The sequence below is a fragment of the Drosophila navojoa genome, chromosome 3, assembly GCF_054131105.1.
Source record: "Drosophila navojoa isolate 15081-1374.11 chromosome 3, UAZ_NAV_1.0, whole genome shotgun sequence".
In the NCBI taxonomy this organism is placed as follows: Eukaryota; Metazoa; Arthropoda; class Insecta; order Diptera; family Drosophilidae; genus Drosophila; species Drosophila navojoa.
In genome coordinates this window covers 8,176,454-8,204,015 of record NC_142891.1, presented here as the reverse complement: position 1 = coordinate 8,204,015, position 27,562 = coordinate 8,176,454, and the positions used below count along the sequence as shown (strand labels likewise).

At 42.2% G+C, this 27,562-nt stretch overlaps 4 protein-coding genes across 6 annotated transcripts; 3 read left to right on the top strand and 1 right to left on the bottom strand.

Moving 5' to 3' along the window:
- The first annotated feature begins 4 nt into the window (after nucleotides 1-4).
- Nucleotides 5-7,665, top strand: LOC115563582 (putative multidrug resistance-associated protein lethal(2)03659). 2 transcript variants are annotated; one of them, XM_089258684.1, is made up of 7 exons: nucleotides 5-124; nucleotides 588-674; nucleotides 1,319-1,567; nucleotides 2,313-4,289; nucleotides 5,712-6,915; nucleotides 6,974-7,390; nucleotides 7,447-7,665. In XM_089258684.1, the coding sequence occupies exons 2-7, from the start codon at nucleotides 607-609 to the stop codon at nucleotides 7,492-7,494; spliced, it is 3,963 nt and encodes a 1,320-aa protein (XP_089114810.1). In that variant the 5' UTR covers nucleotides 5-124; nucleotides 588-606; the 3' UTR covers nucleotides 7,495-7,665. The 2 variants fall into 2 exon arrangements, with proteins under 2 accessions (XP_089114810.1, XP_030242696.1); XM_030386836.2 differs by having other exon boundaries at nucleotides 5,700-6,915.
- Nucleotides 7,666-7,868: 203 nt separating this feature from the next.
- LOC115563585 (uncharacterized protein C1orf50 homolog) lies at nucleotides 7,869-8,826 on the top strand. The gene is made up of 4 exons (XM_030386841.2): nucleotides 7,869-8,048; nucleotides 8,171-8,328; nucleotides 8,387-8,548; nucleotides 8,606-8,826. Exons 1-4 carry the CDS (start codon nucleotides 7,991-7,993, stop codon nucleotides 8,789-8,791), a joined length of 564 nt encoding a protein of 187 aa, XP_030242701.1. The 5' UTR covers nucleotides 7,869-7,990; the 3' UTR covers nucleotides 8,792-8,826.
- A 74-nt stretch (nucleotides 8,827-8,900) lies between these two features.
- Nucleotides 8,901-12,181, top strand: hook (hook microtubule tethering protein). Its single transcript, XM_030386839.2, has 7 exons — nucleotides 8,901-9,814; nucleotides 9,886-10,012; nucleotides 10,076-10,639; nucleotides 10,869-10,987; nucleotides 11,052-11,104; nucleotides 11,171-11,347; nucleotides 11,416-12,181. Exons 1-7 carry the CDS (start codon nucleotides 9,054-9,056, stop codon nucleotides 11,652-11,654), a joined length of 2,040 nt encoding a protein of 679 aa, XP_030242699.1. The 5' UTR covers nucleotides 8,901-9,053; the 3' UTR covers nucleotides 11,655-12,181.
- A 27-nt stretch (nucleotides 12,182-12,208) lies between these two features.
- On the bottom strand, nucleotides 12,209-15,702 carry Sidpn (hes family bHLH transcription factor Sidpn). 2 transcript variants are annotated; one of them, XM_030386845.2, is made up of 3 exons: nucleotides 15,033-15,702; nucleotides 13,964-14,275; nucleotides 12,209-13,893 (listed from the first exon to the last, which is right to left on the bottom strand). In XM_030386845.2, exons 1-3 carry the CDS (start codon nucleotides 15,079-15,081, stop codon nucleotides 12,662-12,664), a joined length of 1,593 nt encoding a protein of 530 aa, XP_030242705.1. In that variant the 5' UTR covers nucleotides 15,082-15,702; the 3' UTR covers nucleotides 12,209-12,661. The 2 variants fall into 2 exon arrangements, with proteins under 2 accessions (XP_030242705.1, XP_030242706.1); XM_030386846.2 differs by having other exon boundaries at nucleotides 12,209-13,890; nucleotides 15,033-15,554.
- Nucleotides 15,703-27,562: the final 11,860 nt, after the last annotated feature.

The following is a 27,562-nucleotide window of genomic DNA, read 5'->3' as shown; positions in this document are numbered from 1 at the left end:
GGCATCAGCTGTTAGAACAGCTGTTAATTAAAATTCCAAGAGACTAAATTAGTTTCAGTTGTGCTTTGAGCAGCGAGCGGAAAACTTGCATGCGTGTGAATACAAACATTTTATTTATTGAATGGAAAGTTTTTATTGTTGTATATTTTTGCTAAATATTTACGCGCAAATTCTAGTGATAAAAACGCGCCATTGCATAAAAGGAGGCGTCTAATTGCGTGCATCCGTGTGTGTGTGTGTGTGTGTGTGTATGCCTGAGTGTATGCTGCGCGCGTATGCTGTGTTCCTTAGCTGTGACGAAATGGCTTATTAGCATCCATAGCTGTAATAACTGATGATAACAGTGCATCAAAACGTATGAAAACGTTTGGAAACGTTTATAATTCTTTAAAATTGGCTGTCGGTTCGATATTTGAGGCCATAGTGCAAAAAGTGTTCAATTACAATGCTTATTTCAGTGTCGCATGAATTCCTACTAAACTCCAATTGATTTGCTTATTGGAAATCGTGTAAACAAGTAACTGTAAATAAAGCAAAAATTGTGTTTATTTTTTATTTATTTATTTTTTTTTTTTTCAATTACTCAGATATTGGAACTGTTTAGAAATGGCAGCTGATAAGCTGGCGCCCAATCCGCGAGAGACGGCTAACTGTCTCTCTGCCGTTATGTTCTGGTAAGCTGAGACAGCCTTGCAATATAAGCTTCCCAATTAGAATCTAATTGGTTTTATAAATTACATTTGAATAAATGTGTTGTAATATTTATTATTTGTAATATTTTATCGTTACAATGCAATGTTTTTTTTTTACAAGCTGGATCTTTTTATTAACTGTCAAGTGCACTATCTATTTTGTGTGATAAGATAATAATGATTATTATTTGTATATCACCTGCAATCATACAACATGTGCGTGATCAAATTTTTGATGTTCAATTTGGTTATTTAAAAAATTATGAAAAAGATAAATAAAATAAAATTAATGTATTAATGTAAGATTGATTATTTATTTTATTTTAATTCATTTATAAACTTTATTCAATTTTCATATTTGAAAAATTTCAAAAAATTATAATAAACAGATTTATTATGTCGAAAATAAGTAAGGAAACATATAATTATTTAAGAAATATATAAAAGCGAAATTTATTCTTGCAATTTAAATACAAAGGAGTTTACATCTCTTTTTTTGTTAACTTTTTATACATATACATACATATATGTAAAATTACCTATAATATTTTGCAGGGTATCTATAAGTCATGCTCGACTTATTTGGACTTATCGTCACTCACTACCAGATTTTTGTATCTTTACAGCTTTGCGCTACCCATTTTATTCAAGGGACGCAAAAAGAAGTTGGAGCCCAACGATCTATATGATGTGCTCAGTGAGCATAAAGCTGAAAAATTGGGCGAGAAGCTTTACCGAACCTGGGAAGCCGATTTCAAGGCGCAAGGTAAAAAGGGTGCCAAGAAGCCGAGCATGTTACGAGTGGTGCTCAAGGTATTTGGATGGGAGCTGATCATATCGGGCATTGTAATATTAGTTTTAGAGCTGGGCCTGAGGTAAGTGTTCGATTAATGAGGTTGTAGTATTTGTATACCCATTAATAATATTATAGATAAGGACTAGAGTTAGCCGTCGTACTACTGCGTGCGGTAGCCGGAATAGACCTGGGAAATAATCTAAGCAGATAAGTTTGTCTAATTAATAGGTTTGGTTTGTTAAGGCGGTGTTTTGAGCATATCTCAATGACGAGACGCGCTAAGGCCTCAAATTTGGTGTCTCATTCACATATCATAAATCTGTCAGTCATTCGGAAGATATACTTAAGACCTCGACTATAAAAAGTAAGCACTTTGCGCTCGCACGTCACTGACTGCATAATACGCATATTTTCATTCCGCTAACAGGCATTGATAGGCGCCGTTTTGGATATACATACATAAGTATAGGCCTTGTCTGAGTGTTTAGATGGCTAGATACGTCCACTAATGGAAAATGAATTATCTGGTATGCCAAAATCAGAAAATGGATTTCGAATAAGTAGGACGATTTGCTATAAGTCCTATTAATCATTTTATAGAGTAATACTGCTTTCCTGTAATCTCTATAGTCTACAGTTTTACTGTATATGAATAAAAATCTCCTTCATAAGTTTATTGGATTTCTTCTAGTCAGTTACTTCTATTATCAATAATGATATGCTGGATTCCATCTCCCCTTAGATTTTCCTTCTAGTTCTAAGCTATCTTCTAATCAGCTATTCTCCCCCCAAGCATTCACATATATTTCGTTTTTCTTTTGCAGAGGTACCATTCCATTGCTGCTGGCCGGTCTTATAAACGAGTTTACCTTATATGGGAATGGCAGCAGTCTTAAGGCCCAGCTCTATGGCCTTGGACTGGTGTCCTGCACTGTGTTCAGCGTGCTGCTGTTCCATCCGTTTATGATGCACATGATGCATCTGGCGATGAAGATGAGAGTGGCCGTCAGCAGCGCCATCTATCGGAAGGGCTTGCGGCTGAGCCGTACGGCTCTGGGAGGCACAACAACGGGACAGGTTGTGAATCTGGTGTCCAATGACTTGGGTCGCTTTGATCGTGCCCTGATCCACATGCACTTCCTGTGGCTCGGTCCACTGGAGCTGTTGATCGCCTCGTACTTCCTATATGCGCAGATCGGCGTCGCCGCCTTCTATGGCATTGCCATACTTTTGCTCTATGTGCCGCTGCAAACGTACCTGAGCCGGTTGACCTCGACGTTGCGCCTGCGCACAGCGCTGCGCACGGATCGACGTGTCCGAATGATGAACGAGATCATAGCCGGCATCCAGGCGATCAAGATGTACGCCTGGGAGCAGCCGTTTGAGCAGATGATCGCCAAAGCGCGAGTCAGCGAAATGAATGTCATACGCAAGGTGAACTATATTCGCGGCATCCTATTGTCGTTTGAGATAACCCTGGGACGCCTGGCCATCTTTGCCAGCCTGCTGGCCTATGTGCTTTCCGGAGGTCAGGTCACGGCGGAGCAGGCATTTTGTGTGACGGCCTTTTATAATGTCCTGCGACGGACCATGAGCAAATTCTTTCCCAGTGGCATGTCTCAAGTGGCGGAGCTGTTGGTCTCGTTGCGCCGCATAACAGTCTTTATGATGCGCGATGAGACAGATGTGGGCATGTTGGAGGAGGAGCCGGAGGAGGAAAAGGCGGCGGAGAGCAAGAAACTACTAGCGAATGGCAATCAGCAACAGTTGAGCTCGGATATTGGTGTTGAGATCAAGCAGCTGAGAGCACGTTGGGATACGCAGCATGGGGAGCCCATTTTGGATGACATCAATTTGGAACTGAGGAGCCAGCAGTTGGTCGCTGTCATTGGACCAGTGGGCGCCGGCAAATCCGGTCTCATCCAGGCCATTCTCGGTGAGCTGCCCGCGGAGGCGGGCGAGGTGAAGCTGAACGGACGCTGCTCCTATGCATCACAGGAGCCGTGGCTATTCTGTGCCAGCGTGCGCGACAATATACTCTTTGGCCAGCCGCTGGATAGGCAGCGTTATCGAACGGTGGTCAAGATGTGTGCACTGGAGCGAGACTTTGAGCTGTTGGATCAGGGCGACAAGACCCTTGTGGGGGAACGGGGAGTCTCGCTCTCTGGCGGACAAAAGGCGCGCATTAGCCTCGCACGCGCTGTCTATCGCAAGGCCGATGTTTATCTGCTCGACGATCCGCTAAGTGCTGTGGACACGCACGTGGGGCGACATCTGTTCGAGAAATGCATGCGAGAGTTTCTGCGCAAGAAGCTCGTCATCCTGGTCACGCATCAGCTGCAGTTCTTGGAGCACGCCGATCTGATTGTGATCATGGACAAGGGCCGCGTTTTGGACATAGGCACCTATGAGCACATGCTCAAGAGCGGACAGGACTTTGCCCAGCTGCTGGCACAGCGTGAGCCCGAGGAGAACGAAGAGGAGCAGCAGGCGGAGGCGGACGTGGACTCAGCTGGTGCAGGTGATGCCAACGAAATCTCGAACTCGTACTCACGCCAGAATAGCGTCGAGAGCCGCACCAGCCTCTCCACCATGGACTCCAGTGCGAACGATTCGTTGATGGCAGCAAAGGAGCGCCCAAAGGAAGTTCAGGAATCCCGCTCGTCCGACAAAATTGGCCTGGGAATGTATCAAAAATACTTCGCTGCCGGCTGCGGCTGCTTGATGTTTCTGTTCGTGGTCTTTTTATGTCTGGGCACACAAGTGATGGCATCCTGGGGCGATTACTTCCTCTCCTACTGGTGAGTAATAGTGCCTCATCAAATTCTTATTAGAAATGAGGAAGAACTTCAATTTTAACTGACTAGTCAATAATAATTTCGATATACAGACAAGTACTAATTTATTTAATTAGCAAAATATATGTATGTATGTTATATTTCACTTAAACTAAATGACAGCACTTAATATACATATGTAATCTGTTGTGTGCTAGTGGAATAAATATGTGAGGCTAAATTAAGATGATCAGAAAGCCGCATTGCTCGGGAATAATTTATAGTTTAATTATTTTCTCTAAACATTTGTTCCAAAAATTTCTTCTAGCTTTTCCCTTGAGTATTTTCCCTAAGCATTTCCTGCAAGAGTTCCTTCTAGGTGTTTCCTCGAAGTATTTCCAATAATAATTACTTCTTAGTGTTGCCTCTAAGTATTTCGTTCAAGTCCTTAATGAACGATAATTAAATATTTACACTTCACTGCACCGCACTTGGGCGACTGAAGAAATGCTGCAGCCGCTGCCCTTTATATAGGGCCACTTTCACTCAATCACCGAATTACGCTCTATAGTTGAGTCCGACGTCAGGTAGAGATCGTTGCAATCGAACTTTTATTGCCCAATAGGAACCCTCTCTGCTGCTGCTAGCAGTCTGGCTTCGTTCTCTTTATCTCACAGTCCTTCTGTCTCTCTGTCTGCCTCTCAGTGTGACAAACAAAATCAAAGGAAGAAGAACTACAGAGGATCATATAAATTGTCCATATATGCTGCAGTATTCTCGATATATATAGAGAGAACGAAGCCAGACTGCTAGCAGCAGCAGAGAGGATTCCTATTGGTCAATAAAAGTTCGATGGCAACGATCTCTACCTGGCGTCGGCCTCACCATTCGAGCGTAATTCGGTGATTGAGTGAAAGTGGCCCTATATAAAGGGCAGCGGCTGCAGCATTTCTTCAGTCGCCCAAGTGCAGTGGGGTTCAGCTGTGCAAGTGTCAAGTGGAGTGAAGTGTAAGCATTTAATCTTCGTTCATTAAGGACTTGGAAGAAATGCTTACAGGCAACACTATGAAGTAATTATTATGGGAAATACTTGGAGGAAAGACTTAGAAGGAATTCTAGCAGAAAATGCCTAGGGGAAATACTCAGAGAAAAAAGCTGGAAGAAATTCTTGGAGGAAATGTTTAGAGAAAATACTTTGAAGATAAATTATTCCTGAGCAATGCGGCTTTCTGATCATATCAATTTAGCCTCACATACATACATATTTATTACATATGTACATATGCTCTATCTAATGTTATTTGTTAGCCCGCCTTTAAATAATTTTAGTAACTGTTAACTAACAGAATTGTTAATTTGAATTTGTATTATCAACTTATCTGTTATATACATACATACATACATATGTAATTACATATTTATATTTATTTGCAGGGTAAAGAACAGCTCGTCCTCGTCCTCGTCCTCGTCCTCGGACATCTACTACTTTGCGGCCATCAATATTACGCTGATCATATTCGCTCTAATGCGTACGCTTCTCTTCTTCAACATGGCAATGCACTCGTCCACGCAGTTGCACAACTCCATGTTCCGTAGCATTACGCGAGTAGCCATGTATTTCTTCAATACGAATCCGTCGGGTCGCATACTGAATCGCTTCGCCATGGACATGGGTCAGGTGGATGAGGTGCTGCCCCTTGTCATGCTGGACTGCATCCAGGTATTCCTTACGCTGGCTGGAATTATAACGGTGCTATGTGTTACGAATCCGTGGTATCTGATCAACACGCTGGCCATGCTGCTCTCCTTTTACTATCTGCGCAATTTCTATCTGAGCACATCCCGGGATGTGAAGCGTCTGGAGGCGGTGGCTCGTTCGCCGATGTATTCGCACTTTGGTGCCACTTTGAATGGACTGCCCACCATACGAGCGATGCGTGCTCAGCGAATGCTGATAGCCGAGTACGATGACTACCAGGACAAACATTCCATTGGTTATTACACATTCCTCTCCACCAGCCGAGCCTTTGGCTACTATTTGGATTTATTCTGCGTGATTTACGTTTTGATTATAATTCTCAACAACTTTGTCAATCCGCCCGAGAATCCGGGACAAATTGGCCTGGCCATAACACAGGCCATGTCCATGACTGGCATGGTGCAGTGGGGCATGCGACAGTCGGCCGAACTGGAGAACTCGATGACCTCGGTGGAGCGAGTGATTGAGTATCGAAGCCTAAAAGCTGAGGGAGAATTTAATGCGGTGGGAGAGAAGAAACCGCCGGCCAGTTGGCCAGCAGCTGGTCAAATTGTGGCCGACGACTTGAGTTTGCGTTATGCGCCCGATCCTCAAGCTCCGTATATACTCAAGTCATTGAATTTCATCATTGAGCCACGCGAAAAGGTTGGCATTGTGGGTCGCACGGGCGCAGGCAAATCCTCACTGATTAACGCATTGTTCCGGCTGTCGTACAACGATGGTTCCATAGTGATCGATGGGCGGGACACGGAGGAGAAGGGTCTGCACGATCTGCGCAGCAAGATCTCGATTATACCACAGGAGCCAGTCTTGTTCTCTGGCACAATACGCTATAATTTGGATCCCTTTGAGCAGTATGAGGACTCCAAGCTGTGGCAAGCTCTGGAAGAGGTACGCATGATGGAACATTAGATTATGTATATAAATATTAACTAATTTTAATATTCAGGTACATCTCAAGCAGGAGATCAGCGAGTTGCCAATGGGTTTGCTGAGCAACGTTTCCGAAGGTGGCTCCAATTTCAGCGTGGGTCAACGTCAATTGATTTGCCTGGCTCGAGCTATTCTCCGCGAGAATCGTATACTGGTCATGGATGAGGCCACCGCCAATGTGGATCCGCAGACGGATGCATTGATTCAGACCACCATTAGAAGCAAGTTCAAGGACTGCACTGTACTTACCATAGCCCACAGGCTGCACACTATTATGGATTTGGATAAGGTTTTGGTCCTAGATGCTGGACATGTTGTGGAGGTCGGTTCGCCTTTTGAGCTCTTGACAAAGTCGGAGAGCAAGGTATTTTACGACATGGTCATGCAGACGGGCAAAACAACATTTGAACAATTACTAAAAATTGCACAACAGGTAAAGAATTAAATACTTTCGTTTTGGACTTCATATAATATTTATATTTTTATCAGACCTATGAAAACAGCAAGAAAGAAAAGCCCGAAGACCTGAAACAATAATTGTTTTTATATCTAGCCAACCTATAGTTATAAACTATATAGTTTTTATGTGCCTATATAAATGTTCATAATTGTTCTGTACTTAAAGTAACTTGAGCAACTTAAATGTTTAGAAATGTTTGTGAAATCATTTATTTTTATATTTTCATGGAAAAGCATATACTTAATTAGTTAATAATACAAAAATAAGCAAAAAGTTGTAAAAAAAAAATGATAATAAAATAAAATAAATAAATATATTTTGTAATGAAATTGCATGTTTTTAAATTTCTAAAAAAATTCATAAAACCGAGGTGTCCTAATTTTCAAGACACCACTGTATAGCGAAAAATCAAATATTTTGATCAATAGCGCGTATCGACTACTGCAATAGACCAATCGATAGATATCGCATAGAACACATGTTATTATTTGTTTGCGTAAATTTGGTTGTAAACACGTCCTATCTTTCCGAATTTGGCAATTTCCCTTTTAAACATTATTTACTGTTTGTGTAATGAAAAGAAGTTGCACAATGGATACGCAGTTAACTTATGAGACATCAATAAAGAAGGGTAAGGAAAATACCATTATAATAGAAGTAAATAGAAATGAATGAGGTGTTCATGTTTGTGTGTGTGTATTTCATTGATAAGAGTAGATTTTACGAAGTAATCTTATTTCTCATTAAACACAGCTCAATTGGTAGAGCGCAACCCACAATTTCAGCTGGATCCGCTGCGTGTGTCTATGCATGATGAAACAGACATAATAAATCTTGCACAGCAAATACAATCGGCGGATAAGCAGCTGAAAAATAGTACACACCAAAAATTGGTTGTTATTCTCGATCAGGTAACAGAAATATAGAGAAAATGCTATATATAACTATAATTAAGAATTTATGTTTTAGATTAAAATGCTGCAAGCGCAGGCAATGAACATATTGAAAGAGTCCAATGAGAGTCAAGCCCTGCACAGCGCTGCCTGCAATTTCACTAAGAGACCTGGTCATATTTATCACCTTTATCAAAGATCCACAGGACAGAACTATTTTAGCATGTTGTCACCAGAGGTAAATACTTACAAATACATTTACAGGCATTCTTTATGTATATATCATGTATTGCAGGAATGGAATCATCCAGCAGATCAAACCTTCAAGGGCAGCTATAGGCTGGAATACGATTTAAGCTGGACGCCAATCGATAAAATAAGAGAACACGATGATAAACTCAAACTGGTGGAACAGTGTATAAATAGCGCCAGCAATAATGGCACAATGGCTGCTATAGACTTTAACATAATAAATAATTAGGGAAATAATAAATTTTAATGTGCAGTAGATTGAAATGACAGTTATCTTTAATTTGTTAACTTCAAAACGATATTTAATCAAGTACGGGAGTCCCGTTGTTAAATGCAATATACACTTATCGACTTCTCGATAGCATATCGATATTTTTGTCACCGCTATCGTCAGTGCAGCTGTTTTGTTTACGCAGCAACAGCTGTGTTATTTTTTCTGTGAAAATTTCTAATTTCTGTTTCATTTTTATCATAATTGTTCATTGTACACGATGTCTGCACAGAACGGAACGTATTACAGTCTATTGGAGTGGTTCAAAACACTCAATCTAAATGCACCGCACGCAAATGCCGAGGAGCTGTCCGACGGCGTTGCATTAGCTCAAGCTCTTAATCAATTTGCACCTGAATCATTCACCAATTCGTGGCTGTCGAAAATCAAATCGAGCGCAGTCGGCAGCAATTGGCGTCTTCGTATGAGCAATCTGAAGAAGGTTGTTGAGGGCGTCTATGAATACTATAGTGATGTTTTGAATTACACTCTCCAACCCGACTTTGTCAAGCCGGATGTTCAGGCTATAGCAGAGAAGTGCGATCTAACGGAATTGGAGCGCCTGCTACAGCTGGTGTTGGGCTGTGCCGTCAACTGTGCCAAGAAACAGTCGTATATATGTGAGATAATGTGCCTTGAGGAGGAGCTGCAGGCGAATATAATGCGAGCACTGCAAGAGCTCGAATCATCGACACGTCAGAGCGTCGAAGGGGGCGGCGTAGTTAGCTCCATGTCGCGCAACTCTTTGAGCAACATGCTCGAAGGCAATACTAAAGCACAGGAGGAACGTGATGCCATGGCCCAAAAATGTTTCGAAACTGAAAAGAAAATGCTGCTCCTAATTGATGAGAAAAATAATTTACAGCAGGAGTTGCAAAAGATTCAACAGGAATTCGCACGCCTGGAGCTCAATACAATTGGGGACGATGGCGTTTCCCTAGGCCCCATACAGGCAGGCTCTGTGCGCTATAATGAGCTGAGGTGACTTTGTCCGACATAGAATTTACATTTATAAAAGTACAATTTTTTCAATTATCACAACTTTCATTCAGACGTCAATTGGAGTTGGTCAAAGAAGAACTGCTGCAGTCGGAGGGCGCGCGTGAAGACTTGAAAATCAAAGCACAGCAGCAGGAGGCGGACATACTGCATATGCAGCAGCGCATTGATGAGCTAATGGTGGAATAGACTAAAATATATGTAAAATATATTTGATAATTAATGACTTCTATTTACTCATAGAAAACCACCGCAGAGCTGACTTCTCTCAAAGACGAGGTGGACGTGCTGCGTGAGTCCACGGAAAAGCTAAAGGTATGCGAGGCGCAACTGGAGACCTACAAGAAGAAGCTCGAGGAGTACAACGATTTGAAGAAGCATGTGAAAATGCTTGAAGAGCGCAGCGCCGACTATGTGCAGCAGAATGCTCAATTCGAAGAGGATGCCAAACGCTATGCCAACACAAAGGGTCAAATTGAGCTCTTCAAGAAAGAAATTCAAGACTTGCACACCAAACTTGACAATGAGAGCAGCAAAAATGTGAAGCTCGAGTTCGACAATAAGAACTTGGAGAGCAAAGTATTGGCACTGCAACGTGAGAAGGACAGTTTGCTCAAAGAGCGGGATAATTTGCGAGAGGCGTTCGATGAGCTAAAGTGTGGACAGCTCTCAACAAACTCGGGCAGCTTGACGGGCAACACAGTGTCACGAGAGCTACAGCCGGCGGCTATGGTGGACAAAATCCAACGTCTGGAGGCAGAGAACAAGGCGTTGCGTGAGGGTCAAGGCGGTCAAACGGCTTTGGCGGTGAGTTGGACAGGGGATTAGAAGAGTATAAGAAGTTGTAAGATGGAGAATGAGATTGTGTAAGCGTAAAGTTTAGTAGAAGAGTATAAGAAACATATTATGAATGAATGGCAAAGAGTGAACATATATAAGACCTTAACAGTGACGCTCATGTTTGTCATAGTCTCTTAGCTTTATAGAAACAATTTATACAATCATTTCTAATTGAGTACCCACATTTCCCCGATAGCAACTGCTGGATGATGCAAACAAACGTTGCGAGCATTTGCGGGAGCAAATGAAGGCAGCCAATGAGCGCATACTCTCCCTAACGCATGCCTCACAGAGTGACGATCCCATATTAAAAGAGTGAGTAATACAATCAAACAATTGTATAAGCTATAAACCAAATTTCATAATCTTAACACCACAGAAACGAATTAAGCAAACAAATCAAGCAGCTAATGGAGCTCAATGAACAAAAGAGTAAGGTGTACAAATAGATATACAGAATATATGTACTATTAACAAGATTTCCTTGTCTATGGGTAGCCCTGCAAATCGAGGAATCAAGCACACAAAACTCCGCAATGCAGTGCAAAATAACGCAGCTGGAATCAACTTTGAGTACGCGGGAGCAGGAATTGATGGCCTATGAAGTCAAGTATCGCAAATGCCTTGAGAAGGCGAAGGAAGTGATCAAGACTATTGAACCGCGGATCGCTAGTGGTTGGTTTATATGGATATATATATATAAACTATATATAATAATCCTCTATTTATTTTGTATTTCGTAGGCCTGGAGGCAAGCATTTTGGAGAAGAGCATCGATGTCATTGAGGAGGAGTCGAAAACCAAAATGAGCACCATGGAGGAGCAGCTAATGACTAGCGCCTATTATAGACTGGGCGTTAATGCTCATCGCGATGCTGTAGAATCGAAATTAGCTTTATTAATGGGTTCGGGTCAGACATTCCTGGCGCGTCAGCGACAATCAGCGCCGCGCAAATCCTTAACTACCATGAAATCCAAATAGTTTTGCCCCTTTTCGTAAGTTCAATGCAATACTTTTAATCGTTTTTAGCATATCTATATATACATATATGTAAATGCATATTTATATTATTATATATATATTCTATTTATTGAATTATGTTTTTTGAAATGCACAAATCTATATACATACATGCATATATATTTATATTCAGTGGTGTACCTTTCTAAAATAATAAATATATATAGAGTTAAAATGTATAACAACATTCGACAGATCTTATAATACTGCGATCTATCATAGGTCTAATATCTGATTTTATTGATGAGCGACGAATGCTTTAATAGTATGCATGTCAGAAAGGTATATTATTTTCATGTGACAGCCCCTGCTCTGGGGTGACATTTTGACAGTCTCCAAAGATCCTTAGACCTTTATAATTTTAAATAAAACACTGTTTTCATTATAGTTTTAACATTATTGTAGTTTTCTTCTTTAATTTCAGTATTTGATACAATTTACGCAAGGTTTTAAAACAAAATATAATTATTTTTGGAATTTTACAATTACGATCGGGTATTTTTTTCGATTTGTGATTTTTGTTTTTGTCTACTACATATGAGTCTTTTTTAGCATTGGCACACGTGAAAAATGCATTTAAAATTCGCATCTCGTGCTTAAGTTTACATATATACGAGCAGGAGGAGTTAACAATAGAAGGGGAAAGTTTTCTTTTTTGGTTTTCTTTTAAATATGTGGATGTCATATTTAAAGGTTGTTGGGGGCGAAAGGAAACGTCGTATAACATAACAAAGCAACAAATTTGCGCAGTCTACATACATATACATTAATATATATATAATTATTTATATATATATAACTATCGGGGCTGCAAAGGAATATTTTGACTACGGTTTGTACTTAGCTTATCCATATTTCCATAGACAAGCACTTTTCGTATCGTTTGCCATCGCCCCGATATTTATATACACATCTATATGCTTAGTAAAACCTAAATCAATTGGATCTGTACACAAGGCCGCTGTAGTCTACCAGGGCCGCCACATGCTCTCATCGATGACCTGCTGGCCACCGCCAACGGCACCGCCAGCGCCGCCGGCGCCCACCTGTTGTGCCCGATACTCTTCCTCCTGTCGCATGCGCAGCGCCTGCCTTGCAGCGCTGCTTGTCTGCGGACTGGCGTCGAGCGTTTCGTTCTCATTGGAGCCGATGCCGCTCTCGGAGCGTGGCGACGATTGCTGTGTGGCCGGCGCCGACTTCAGGTCAGAGACACCAGAGCTCACCGAAGCGGCGGCCGAGGAGGACGCCACCGAGGCGGGTCGTTCGTTTAGCATGGCCGTGGCAGCCGCTGCCGCCGCCGCATTTGTGTTGCTGGCCATGCTGTTGGCATAGGCGGCAGCTGCAGCGGCCGCCACATGTGCCGCCTCCAAGCTGCCCGCAAAATTCGGACTCAGTTTGCCAGCCAGATGCGGTTGCATGCGCTGCAGCTCAATCAGACGCTCGAAGTCCGTACGCGTGGCAATGGGATCCACCATGGGCTGCGCGCTCAAGCCGAGGGCAGCTGCGAGCTGCACATAATGCGGTGGTAGCACCAGAACACCATTCGGAGCAGCAGCGCTGCCCTCCACCTGAGTGTGGGCCTTCAGCTGTTGCTTGTATTGCTCCAGCACATTGACACAGACAACCTTATTGACGTCCTGCTCGTAGCCCAGTTCAATGACTGCACCGCTTGGCGGCGACTGTTGCTGCTGTTGCTGTTGGTGTTGTTGTTGTTGCTGCAGCTGCAATTGCTGCTGCTGCTGCTGCTGCTGTTGGATTGGCAGCTGTGTTGGCAGCTGCGTCTGCACTGGCGGCGCCTGTTGGCCCCGATTGTTGTTCTCATCCTGCTGCGTCGCACGCTGATCACCTAGCATGGGATTCTCGCCCAGCTTTAGACCTTTGCTGTAGTCCAAGGGATTCGAGTCCTGACTGCTGTAGTCCAGCGAATGTTCCTCCCCTGGCTGTGCCGGCGTCTTCTTAATGTCAAAGCAGGTGCTGCTGCTATTGGGACTCTCCGCGAATGCGGCGGTCGCTGAGTGCGGGCATATCTCGACATCGATCTCGGCTATGCATTGATCCAAATGCCGCAACAGGCGCGCCTTGGAGCCGGGCTCCGCCAGCGTTGGCATATTGCCCATGGGTGGTGGTTCCGGCGTGGCCAGATAGCGGGCCACCTCTCGAGCACAGTCCGTATAGCCGGCACGGTATTTGTTCACAGCTGCTGGCGGGCGAAAGCAAAAGATTCATAGTTGAAGCCATGGTCAAAAGCAGTGGCTAGCGTCCACACCTACCTGGATCATCGAGATTGCGGTGCCGTTGAAAATGGCGAACCGTTAGCTCCAATATGTCTGCCTTCTCCAATTTCGTATGCTTGGCCTGGCCATCACCATTCTTGGCATTCTGATGCTTGGTGGACTCCAAGATGAGGGCCTTCAATATGGCCAGGCTCTGATTGATGCGGGCACGTCGACGCTTTTCCATGAGTGGTTTATTCGTACGTTTGCTAATGTCCTGCGACGAGGTTACATTTTGTGAGGAGCTCACCAGACCGATCGATTTGATGCCGCTGCCATTGGTTGAACTGGAGGCGGAGAATCCGAGGCCTACAGAAAAGTAAAAACATAAGATGAAAAAATATCTAAGGTAAGCATTTTTATATATTTTATTTAGGGTTAGTTTCTTTTATTCGAAGTCTTTAAATGCTTTATCTAAAGTACGAAAATTTGTATAGCCTTTAGAATTACATTTTCGTAGGGTCTATATTTATATACTTTTTAAAATCATAGATATGTCTATATTGTCCAGTTCTCTAAAACAAAATAGATTTATGAAATGTATTTATTTATTTAATATGAGTAAAAAATGATCAACAATTATGATAAACTTCGGGTTACCCTGCATCAAAAGAATATTTTCTATATATGTATATTATTCAGATACATTTTTTTTGAGGTCTATAATAACTAAGTTTGTTTGATAGTAAATCTCTTCAATTTCAGAGATTTTTAGTTATAACAAATCGAATTCTTATAGAGATCAGCTTATATCTCTAGGCTTGACTTATAATTAAATAAAGCATTCTTGCATATGCATACTTTAATATCATAAAGATATTTAGGCTCTTCATTTATTTAAAATAAAATGAATATCCAAAAATGCATATACTTTTCTTAACAGGTAACATTTTAGCACATTCTTGATCAGATTTAAATTAGATCTCAGTTTTACAAAAATTGTGTGAACTGTTTTTGTTATTTATTTATTTATATTCATATTTAATATTTATTTGAACTTATTAGGATCCGTAAACATTACTCTCAGTATTTGAAATTAAATGAGGAATTTCAAAAATATGTTTACCCGCTGTTGCTTTATTTTTGTTGTAATCCTTATCACGTTTTGCTGTCATTTTGTCATTTTTGCCGAACTCTTAATGAATTCCTCACACGCGCAAACTTTCAATAATTCAATTGCAGTAACTAAGTTGATCTTTTTTCTGTGGGTTTTACCGTTGGGTTTAACACAAAGCAGCGCACAAAAATTACGTATTTTTTTCGTCGACTGCGAGACGTTCAAATACCGCAAGATGGGACAAAAATGCCGTTAGTGTCAATTTTTAGCACGCGACAAAGGACGTCCGCACTGGTCGAGCATTAACCGAGCACTAAAATCCGAAACGAACTGCACTGAGCTCGCGCCTCGAAACAGCGTCGACTATACAGTACACAGAAGCTAACGGTAAGCGCAACGGTAGAAAGGTACTTCGACTTTTCGTTTTTACTTGGCCCGTCGCCGTCGCTTATGACGCCCGCCGCGTGCGCATCGTTCGTACAAAATTTGCCGACTGAATGGCTTGGCCTGACGCTCGCCACAGCCACAGCCATTGCCATCGCCATCGCCATAGCCATAGCCAGCGCCGTTGCCAGTGCGAGCGTCGTGTGGCGCAGCAACCAAAGCAGATTGGAGTCAACCAACAATAAAAACAAGAACAAGCTAAAGCAACAACAGCAACAACAGTGGCAACGGCGGCAACAGCAACGCCTGGCTGACTGCCTGGCACGTTAATGGTGGTTGTGGTAATGGTTGCCATACACACACACACACACACACAAACAGTCATACTCGTACAACGGCAGCAAAGCTTTAACGACGACGGCGGCGGCATGTTGCCAGTTGTGGGCGGTTGGGCGTTGGCAAATGCGGCAAATGTCAGCCAGTCGACGTGCCGCCAACGACAGTCGGACAGACGGCGTGACCATGTCTGGCTTTGGCGAGCACAGAAAGTTCGCACGTACGCGCGCCCCTCACACACACACATACACACGCTCGCATACTGACAAACCCTCATACACACTTACACACACACATGCCCACAGTGGCGTACAAATCAATTCGTTTAGGCACAAATAGAATATGCCAGCAAACACTTTAATGGCAACTTCCAAATAAAAATAATATAAAAATATATGTACATATCTAAATAATAATTGATACATTCTCAATATAATTATTGATATATTATCGATAAGTGTATACATGTAAAATATTTAGCAATCTTATTAACAGATTTCTGGTAAAATATGTTTAACAGGACAAATTGAAATTTTTTAGCTGCCGCTATTCTGATTGGATCTGTATAGTTTCTGCTAACTTAACATATATGGTCATTGATTGGAAATGTGGAACATGTAATATTGAAATGCTGTTCAGTGCTATCATGGATCTCTTAGATATTTGATATAGAAGATTAGTATCATTCAACAGCTGGCAATAACACATTTTTCTTTAAATTAAAGGTATAAACAAAAATGTTTTTGAATACTACTTATAGTATATTATGGTAATTATATAAGAGTGAAATAATGACTGAATTAGTTCATATTAAAATACTTTCTTGCTTTTCGCTAACTTCTTAAAATAATGTCTATTGGGTGTTCTGCGCAAATGCCGTCAGGCCAGTGAGCCAGCCAGCCAGCCAACGAGCTAGCTGGAGTTAGCTATGGTTGTGGCCTGCGGGCTGGTGTGGGTGTTCACATCTGTGTGAATATTTATGTATGTGTGTGTGTCTATGGAGATGCTGACGATGACGGTTGCGATTGTGGGCCTGGGGTCGGAGAGTCGTGGGTCGTGGGGTCGAGGGTCGTCGTGCCGTTCGGCTGCCCACATTGAAATCATAACACCAACGAGGCGAAACTTTAGCGCCGCAGCAGTCGTGGCAAATAATAAGCCAGGCGACAGCAATTCCTGTAGCATGGGGCATCAACGCCAGACGTAGACCATTGTGACAGCAGCAGCAGCAACGGCAGCAGGAGGAGCAGCAGCTGCAGGGACTATTAGATAAATACGACATCGATGTGGGCAAAAGGATGGCGTTGCTTTGGACAGCTATCACAGCGACAGCGACAGCGTGAACGTTCGTTGACAAAAGGAACAAATTGCAGATATGGTCTTATATCTCCTAGATTGATCTATGCGTTGCCAGCGATACCATCTGCATTTATATTTATATCATTTTGTCAAAGCTCTACTAGTGTGAAGTCATTATATATGAGATAGTTGTTCTTCAAGCAGTTGTATTTTTATTTATATAATAACTATATTTTATTATCTTTTAATATATTATAATATGTTAATATTAATATATTAATATTAATTATGTATGTTTATTATCTCTTAAATAAAAAATATTTTTATTTATTTTATTTTAGTTAAATATTAAATATATTAATGTTGCCTTATTTTTATTAATATATAAATTAGTTAATTTTTATTCTTAATACTCAATATTATTAATGTAATATATGGTATATTATTGACATTATTTATAAGAACTAAATATTACAGGAGTGATCTTGTGCGGAGATCGCGCTTTCTCATTTCATATATTCCAAAGTATGTCGCCCTATAAAGTATGCTACAGCAATTGCTACATATGCGAGAATGCGTCGCTGTTTCGAATTATATATTTTTACTTGATTTGCTTTTATTGTTGCGCATTGCCGACAGCGTTTGGTCCAAGCTAAATTGTTAATTAGCATCGCCCGCTTGCTGTTTGGTCTAGACGTTCGTCTTCTGTCGAACTGTCAGCCGTCAGCGACATGCACTTTTACAGATGCAATCGACAACTGTAAAGTACACACTCGCACAGAAACACACTTAAACTTACACATGCAAACACACTCACACACAAATGTAAGTGTGTGTGTGTGTGTCTGTTCGCCCACACGCCACTTAGAGGCGAATGGCAGCCAGTCAGACCTCCATTTTTGCCTTCTGTGCGTTGGCAGCTGATGGCGCAGTCTGTAAAATTACTGAACTGAACTGAACGATGACTTGAATGCCGCCGTTGATTGTAGGAGGGGCAGGGGGTGCCTTGGGGTCGAAATCATGTGGCGCTTGGCCTTCACAAGCATACACATAAATCGTTTATAGCCACACCAAGTCCCAGGCCGGGCCCCACACTAAGCCACAGCAGCAACAAAGCTGTCGCTGTCGCTGATGCTGATGCTGATGTTGCCGCACGGCTTGTCTTCTCACACCAAATTCCCGGTCCCCCCCCAAGTGTGCTATATATTTGTGTGTGCATGTGTGTGTGTATGTGTGTGTTTGTGCATGCAACTTGGGTATTCAGTTTTTATGAGTCGCATGTGCGGCCTAGACGACAACGGCATGTACGCTGCTTAGCTACCTCAGTAATCGATGCTGATTGTAAAATTTTTCGATTGGTAAAAGTATCGCTACTGATCGGATCGATAACATTGCTTACCATTATTAGTGGACCAAATGAATCGATATTGACAGCTGTGCAATGCGAATCAATCGAAAGTTATGCAAAAGAGAATGCATAAAAAGTTATGGACAGCTGTGAAATGAGCGCGCGCAACCGCAACGTGGCAGTTGCAAAGTAATACTTCAACGCAGCCAACAAAAACAACAATAACAAAAGTGGCCAAAAAGGTATTGGTGGCAAAACAGAAATGAAAATCAAACAGCAAAAAAAAAAAAAAACAGCCCAGGAAGTTTGGGGCAACCTGCTCCACACGCCAACCGAAATCATCGGAAGTGTGCGCACACTGCCAACGGGGCGACTGCCGCCTGGTGGCTGGTGGCTGGTGGCTGGCAACTAGCGACGTGCGGTCCCTGGCACTGGCACTGGCACAAGCACAGACAGAGGAGCCAGCCAGCCACATGGCTTGTTGGTTGTCGGCTAAAGAGAGAAAAATGACTAAATCAAAGGAAGTGCGCCACACGGTGTGAGTAAAAGCACGTACAATACGTTTGTGTGCCTGAGTTTGTATGTGTATGTGTGCTTTGGCTCGTTTGAGTAAGTGTGTGTGTGTGTATATATTTGCGGGTCGTGTCGTTATATGTATGCCTGTGTGCGGCTGTGTCCTGGCGCGTGCTTCGAAAACATGCAGCATGGCGCAAGCACAACCCACAAATAAAACCAAATCGCAAAACAATAACCCAAATAAACGTATAAAAGCTAATTATCTAATTATGGACAGCCAGAGTAATTTGAGCAGAAAAATCTGCGATAACTCAAATGATATCGATTAATATTGATACCTAGCTGATGTAAGAAGTACTCACGAAAGTGAATTTATTTTTGCCCCATGCCATTTTGAGCAATCAAATGAAAAACACTCGACAAATTTGTCGGCTAGACACACAACCGCAATGTGGCAAAGGCAGAGGGCAAGCAAGAGCCATTGGTGTGAAAAAAATTGAAATTTGCGTGAGTGCTCCAACTGCTGCATGGCGTGGCATGGCGTGGCATGGCGGCGACGGCTGACTGCCCTGCTCAGTGTGACTGAGTGTATATATATGTATGTGTGTGTGTATATATGTATGTGTGTGTCTGTTTATTTGTGTGTCTGTGGGTGGCGTCGTTTGCACACTTCAATGCTAATGTTGGCCCTGGCAGCGTCGTCTGTCGTCGACATGCTCTGTGCCTCTGCTGTGGCAAGCCCTGGCGCTAGGGCGCGTGTCGCTTGTTCGTTTTGGGATTTCGGGTCGAGAGTGTGAGAAAAAGTGGGAGGGGTAAAGCGGCTGAAGATGGTAGGTGGGCGTGCAAACAGCTCGTCTGTGTGGGCGGGCGGGTGTTGAAAGTTTTACCGTCGGCTGCGCTAATACAAAACAACAAGAGCAACAGCAACCACAGCGACAGAAAGAACAATTACAGACACTTAAGACTAGGCAACTGTATATTGCGAGCTGTTTTTATTTCTCTTCTTCTATTTCGTTTGCTTTACATTTTAAATTTGAAAATTGCTGCGCATAAGCACTTTTCTAGTTTCAAGCAACCTTAGCCGCTGCCCATTTAAGTAGGCAACACTTTCTCTGCATATACCAAATCGACCAATACCACAATCAAATTGACTGCCGCCTAGACAAACTGGGCGCAAGCAACCGGAGAAAAAGGTTCGCAAATCATATGCCAAAGGCCGTTTGCTGTGTAAACTGCGTCCCTAAAAAGCATGCAAAGGGTTGCCTATATACATATATATATGTATGTATATAACTATATATGAAATATATATGTATATAGTACATAAAAACACCAGCTTCTCCGTGTTTATTTGTGTGTGCGTGTGCGGGTTTGATCCTCTGTAGTTAAATGACTTGCTTGCGCCGACAGCGCGCCTCTGTGTCGCAAGGCAACAATCAACCTAAACCATGGTCGTTCTCTCCTTTCCCCCACTAAACCACAAATTCCGCTCATAGAACTTTGCCGCCTGCCAGCGGCATTTGAAAATGCAAAAAATAAAGAAACAAATAAACAAGAAGAATGGGTTTGGTGGGCCGAAGCGCAAATACTCTTGCATATTTTAATGCGGTTACTAAGGAGAGAATGTTAAAGGAGCCATGTGGTATATTAGAATAGATATACATATACATATTTCTATAGGAGTCATATACTACGGTTTGAAGAAAGAGAGACTCATGTACTACGTTTTGAAGAAAGGGAATTTATTTTAAATGGTGTAGTGAGATGGGAGAAGAGAGATGTAGAGAAAATTCAGTGGAGATGGGATATAGTATAAGTTCCTTTAATTACTTGTATTAAAAGGAATCTTTCTGACAGTTTGTCTCTTACTACTTATAAAATATATAGGCAAAGAAGTATATCTCTCGAAAGCTCACTAGTTGCTCCATTTATAATACTCTTTGCTAGAGTATACATATGGGAATGTGAAAAACGAGAAATCCGTTCAGCCCGGACAGCTCGAACTTTTGAGCCGCATTTAAGAAGGCGCGAGGTAGCTTACGGCTCGCGCTCGCTGGTTCGATAAGCGTGACCTGCCACATTGATGCTTGTTGAAATATTTTGTGTTGCCCCCACACAAAAGGCGCAACAGCGTATAGCCGCATTAGTTCTCTGTGTGCGTGTGTGTGAGGCAGAAGCAACAACAACTAAGACTTGCTGCAGGTGCGACTGACCGCACTTGCTATTAAGTATTTTATGGTTTCCCCTATTTCTTTCGTTTGCACCTTGCGTATGCGGGCAATTTGTAAGTTACGGCGTTGCCACCTGCCACCAGCCACCAACCAAACACAGCGCTGCCACTTAGCGGGGCCAGCGTAACAAATAATCGCAGCCAACTTCGCACGGCTGTAAAACGTTTAAGCACGCACACATAAGCCCCCTGCGTCTCTCCTCTTCTCTTCTTGTTTGCCACATTACAAGATCATGTGGCATTAAAGACCTGCCATGATAATAGATACGCATACAGTGGTATAGATGTAAGCCTGTGTGGGGCTTAAGTAGAGGTTACTGGCTTAGGTAAAGGAAGGAGGTCAAGTGAGCTTATATTAATTAGAATGTAGTTTGTATATTCTGCTCTATATCCTCGTTGGTGAGAAAACTAATACGTGGGAGTATAAATTGATTTCAAATCTTTCTAGCCCTTCTATGATCTCATATTTAAGGATTTGTTGAGTTTGCTGATATACCTAACTATTTATATACGTCTTTCCAACATTTAATCTTCTATGTACATATTATCTCTGTACTAGTCTTAAGAAATTGCATTTTCTATTAAGCATGTTGCCCTATGTCTACCATTTATTATGTAATGATCTTCCTGTTTTACCATCTTGAATACTTGATGATCATTAAACATGCTGTACTAAGAATAGATCAGACTTGTTAAGTTAGCTGCTGTTCGAATGAACCAGACATGTTGATTTGGCTGCGATACTCAGTCCACTTGTTGTAGAAAATGTCAAATTTATATGCCATTAATAATGGCTGGCTCAAATATCCACCTCACGCACACACACTCACACAATGAGCATGTATTTTAATTTAAATTTCAGGCAACAACAAAAAATGTGACCGGCCCACTGTTACGAAACACCTGGTCGAAACCTCTGGCAGTGAGTGGCTGGCTGGCTGGCTGGCTTGTGCTGCTTTTAACACGCCCATTGTCTAGCGTCATCTGAAATTCTGCTTAATGAAGCAACGACTACGCTTCCTGTTTCAGCCAATTTAGTGTGAGTATGTAATTCTTTAGCTATTACGAACAGCCCACAGACCCACAGACCCGCAGACCCCAGGCCCCAAAAACCGTAACACGGGCCATAGCACCTGTGACAGGCGCTCGTTCGCCAGCTGCGCTGGGTGGCGGGGTCGACGCGTGCATAAAAAGTTACGCATACATAAAAGCCCCTTCCCCCAAAACCCCCACAATCCAGTTGCCCAATCAGAAAACTTCCCAACCATAAGCCACCTGCCCGCTGGCGAGGACCCCTGCTTTCAACGTTTATCTCCGGAGCCAGTGCCCCGAGCTGCCGTGACGCGCAATCAGACGCAGTCATTGTGTTTGAGTGAGTGTCTGTGTGTGTGTGTGCGTATGTGTTTGTGTGTGAGTGTGTGCACAAAATGGTGGCAACAAAATGTCCCACAATTACCACTGAGGCCACATCTAACGAAGCCGATGATGATTCCTATGACAATTTCTCTATAGCTGGCAAGTGGCAACGTGGTCCCAACTCCCGACTGTTTCGACGGGCTTTGCCCCGGTCTCAACTGGCAACTGGCGGCTGCCCTTCTGCTTCTACTGCTTCTGCTGCCCAAATCCAACTAACAATCAGACATTGCCACCGCCACTCGTGCTGGCTTGGTGGATTGGGTTTCGAGCGGGGGTCGACGAGGCCAGCCGGGCCGGACGAGCAGCCAGTCAGCCATCCATTTATGCCCAACGGCAACAACGGCCGGGTCCGTCCCTAGCTGTCCGTGTGTCCAAACGGTTCGTGCCTCAAGCCCCGCCATGTCTTCAGTTTCAAAGTTTTCTCATGTAACCCAGCCAGACCGGCAGGGCCGGGGGTTTTTGGGATGAATGAGCGGACGTGCCAGACCCAGAATACCCAGCAGCAAACGTTGCCTGCCAACCGACGCGGCATTGCGGCTAAAAAGCCATGCCAATGCTCAAAGGCAGCCAGCAGCTAAAGCAGCGATGGAATGCCTATTACAACGACAGCAACAACTAACCAACCAACCAACAGCAGCTACAACAACAACAACAACAGCAGCAACGCTTCAGACGACACACGCCAACACCAACACCAGCAACAGCAGCAGCACCACATGGACATGGCGTGCTAGACAGCTACACGGCTGCACACCCAACTCACAGCAAGGGAAAAAAGCTTAAACAAGACAGACAGTTCACGGAATTGAGCAGAAGAACCAATACCCTCAAATTTGATGTTGGAGTATCAAAAACTATAACGAAAGAAATAAGTCTATAGCGAATATTGGAAATAATATTGAGATATATTTATTTATGATTTTATAGAAAATCTTTAAAAGAGAAATCTTAAAAGAGAAAAGAAATATGTATAGTGATGAATGGAAAGAATTCTATCTATAAAGATGTATGGATGTATACATCAAGATTTTTCTGCGGAAGAAAATGTGTAGCTTATATTCTATATAGTGAAAAATTATGATCAGAAGAAAAAATGGATAAAACACGTAGTATTAATACTGTTATTAAATTTCGACATAGTTCTTAAACATACAGGATCGTACATACATATGTTAAAACCTGAGTCGATCATCTGATTTTATCTACTAGATCTATAAAAACGATATATGGAGGCGAACATAGACATATCGATAAACATTACCTATATCATGTCCAACATTCCTGCTCTTATGTCGTACAAACTGAGTTACTTATCGGAAATACCCTTTCGAATAGTGTGCATGTAAAGCGACACACACCACAACATTAAGGGACCAAACGTACGCCGCGGCCTCTGGCGCGACCTTTGTGCGAATGTGTTTGTATGCCCTGTAGGAAACTTTACACTTCGTTAATACTCTAAACTATGCCGCATTCGTAGCTATAGCCTTGCAGCATATGTATACTAGTAAAGTTCGAGCATTGTGAAAAATAGAAAACTATAAAATACACAACATAATATACAATTTAATAGAATAGTTTTTTATGAATACAACATTGGGAATTTGGTCTTTAATATAGAAACTTTATTTCAATTAAATTGGCTATCATTATGCATTCTAACTCATGTCTTGTGCGCAAAAAGTGTTCAGCGAATCTAAGACAGTTCTTTTTATAAGCTTTACACAGTGCATAGCTAAAAGCATGTCAATATCAGTAGGGTTTTCATGCATCTGCGTCCACCTGGGTTCGGTCTGTGCGTGGGCGTGTGTGCAAAATCAGCCAACGCAAGCTGCTGCTGCCGCCAGCTCGTCTGGCTTCCGTTGATTGTGTGTGTGTGTGTGTGTGTGTGTGTGTTGCTGTTGCTGTTGGAGTTGCCAGCAATTATTCCGTTAGTGCTGGATCACACCCCCAACCAAGCAGTCGGGCAGCCATCCTGGCAGTCAACAGCAGGAAAGGCGCGTTCGCGTGGCTCGTTACTCACACCACAAAAAAAGCGCAGCTGCTGCCGTTGCTTCGACATCTCCCCCGGCCACTGCTTGATTCTGTTTGTTGCCAGTTTTTCCTTTGGGGCTGCCGCTGTTGCCGTTGCTGTTTTTTGTCGACACTTTTTCACGGTTTGCTCGCTTGGCTGCTCTTTCGTGCGTTGCCAGTCCCAGTCCCAGGCCCAGGCCCAATCCCAGTCCAATACTAGTCCCAGACCCCACGTACCCGCCCACACGCATATCGCCCTGTTTTCACAATCCCCAAAGCCAGCTGCACACTGTGCGCTACTGCTGCTTGTCATACCCTTTATTTATTTATAAAACTGGGCGTATTATACATTCGAGTGTAGACATATAAACTCTGGAGCATTATAAATAGTTGAGTTATTTTCTAGTCAAGTTCTCTGGCTTATAAAGTAACGATTTTATGTGGATAAAATAAATCATATATTTTAATTTCATATCAACTTAATTTTAATTTAGTAATTGAAGTTTGTATTATTTAATTTATATCGATTTTAATTTTTTACCATATTTTATCCCAAAAAAATTGTATATACAAAATACTTTTAAATTGTTTTGAATTCTTGACTTTTTGGTCTTTAAAGTTTTCTTTTTAAATATATATGTATATATATGTATTGTTTAATAAATATTTAAATATTATGAGTGGCATATTTAAAATGTCCAATTTGATCCTTAAAAATACCATAACAATCAACGAAAAATACCAAACTTTTCACATTAACAATTTACTGTACATATAAAAAAAAAACTAAATTTATATATAAGCAAATATAGAATTATGTGCAGAGTATTCAACTAGTCGTGTATTCCCTGTAGCTTTTTTCAGCTTTAAGGGTATGGGTGCGCGCGCTGGCTGCGTTCGTTCGTTGAGCTTTGGCTTTGCCGCCGCCTTCAACCCGCTTTCGTTCCATGCCGTTGCGTTGCTCGACGCTCTTCTTTGGCTGAAAATCAAAACACACGTCTCGGCGTGCGGCGCACATCTGCATAGAATTTCTAAAGTACGTGCCACGGACAGACGGACGGACGGACGGACGAACGTACCAACGGCTGGATGGATGGGCAGTGGGTTTGGCAGTGTTGGGGCTTTTGCTTCGCTTTTTTTCTCGTTTTTCATTTTTTTATATTTTCCATTGCGGCGCTTGGCCTGCCACAGACGCAGCCGTTGCCACAACCAGCAACTTTGGCGTCTCGTCGACGTTGTGCACATTCATGGTGTACATAGCTATACCACAGCAGCCAGGCGTTGTCCTTGCGTCCTGTTTGTATGTTTGACGGCAAGGCAAGGCACGGCATGGCATGGCATGGCATGGCATGGCATGGCATGGAGTGGCATGGCGTGAACAGGACCTTTTTTCCAACGTTGCGCATAAAGTGAAAAGTTACACTGAGCAAAAATACCAGCACTTAGCGAACTATGTCTTTGTCGAAGCGATACTGAAAAGAGCTAATAGGGCTGCCAAATTATCATTGCCTACTTTTGTGGGCTTTTGCTACAATTCTATTGAAGTTTCTATTTATCTTTATATATTTCGTTTATTTGTATATAAAAATAATGTTGTTTATAATTTTAATAATAATAATTGCTTTAATATAAATAAAAAGCTAAAAATATTTTCAATTATATGAGAAATCTCTATTACCCATACAAACTCTTGATTTTATAAAATGTATTTGATATTAGTATATTAGCATAATATTCTGATCTTATAAAATGTATTTGTTTTTAGGATATTAGCATAATATTCTTATTCTTATTATAAGTAATTTAATTTAATTTGACTGTTTTAACAGTTTTATTTCAAGTTCAGTAAACTCTATAATCCATGCAAGAATAACAATCTATAATTCTTAGACAATATTCTATATCAATCATACTCTAGACTAAAATTATATAAGAAAGAATTTAGAAATTCAAACATCAAGATATAGATGAATTAATCATCCCTCAGTTAGCTATAATGCCCTTATCCAATCGATGGAATTTACGATTGTTGTTTGACTTAATTGGCCGTCGGCTGTGTGCCGTCGCTTAGATGTAAATATTTGGTTGCCGTGTACAGGCGATGCGGGCGCGTGCGATGTTCTTTGGTGCCTTGGCAGGATAATTTCTCGCTCCACAAATCAACTGGTATGTACGCGCCGAGCGCAATTCTAACACCCTTCAACAATAAACAGCATGTCACTTAGCTCAAACTTCAAAAGTGCGGTGCGGAGGGTAAAAAAATGGCAACGCGACGCGACGCGACTCGACGTGGTTCACTGTGGTGTGGTGTGGTGTGGGATTGTGTGGTGTGGCACGGTAAGGATACAGAAGGACGATGACTACACGCTCGCTGAGAAGGGCAGTCATCGACGTCGTTATGCGTCGCAACTGCCGCCAGCGTCAGCCAACATGCTTCCGTGCCTCGTGCCACAGAATTTTTTTTTTTTACTTTCTTGCTTGTTGTGTTTTTTTTTATTTGTCTTTGGCGGCGGCAGCTTTTGACTTGGCAAGTACAGTGGGGTCAATATGTATATATTGTTAAATTTAAGGAATGGATGGGAAGCAAAAAGAAATTGATAAAAATAGTGTTTGAGTGATATAGATATATATTATTATTGGTAATCAAATTTATCAAACGATTTTGTATACAATATCCTTTCTATTTAAAATCAATGATTTATGTTTTATTTCACCTACATATGCTAAGCAGCTGTCAGTCAACAGAAAACTGTTAAGCTAACATACTCTGATTATTCCAAGCTAGCAGACAGCCTATTTATTTTGGTAAGGATTTCCTATAAAGCGCCCCACTGTACACAGAGAACGACAAAGTTCTGTTTGCTCGAGGGCTCGAGCTTGACAATGTCGATGGGGCAGCAGCCAGAGGTCGGTGGGGGTTTTTGCTGCTATGGTAGGGGATGTCGCACTGGCGATAATAAACAGACACACACACAAGCAAACGAAATGACAGCTAGAGCT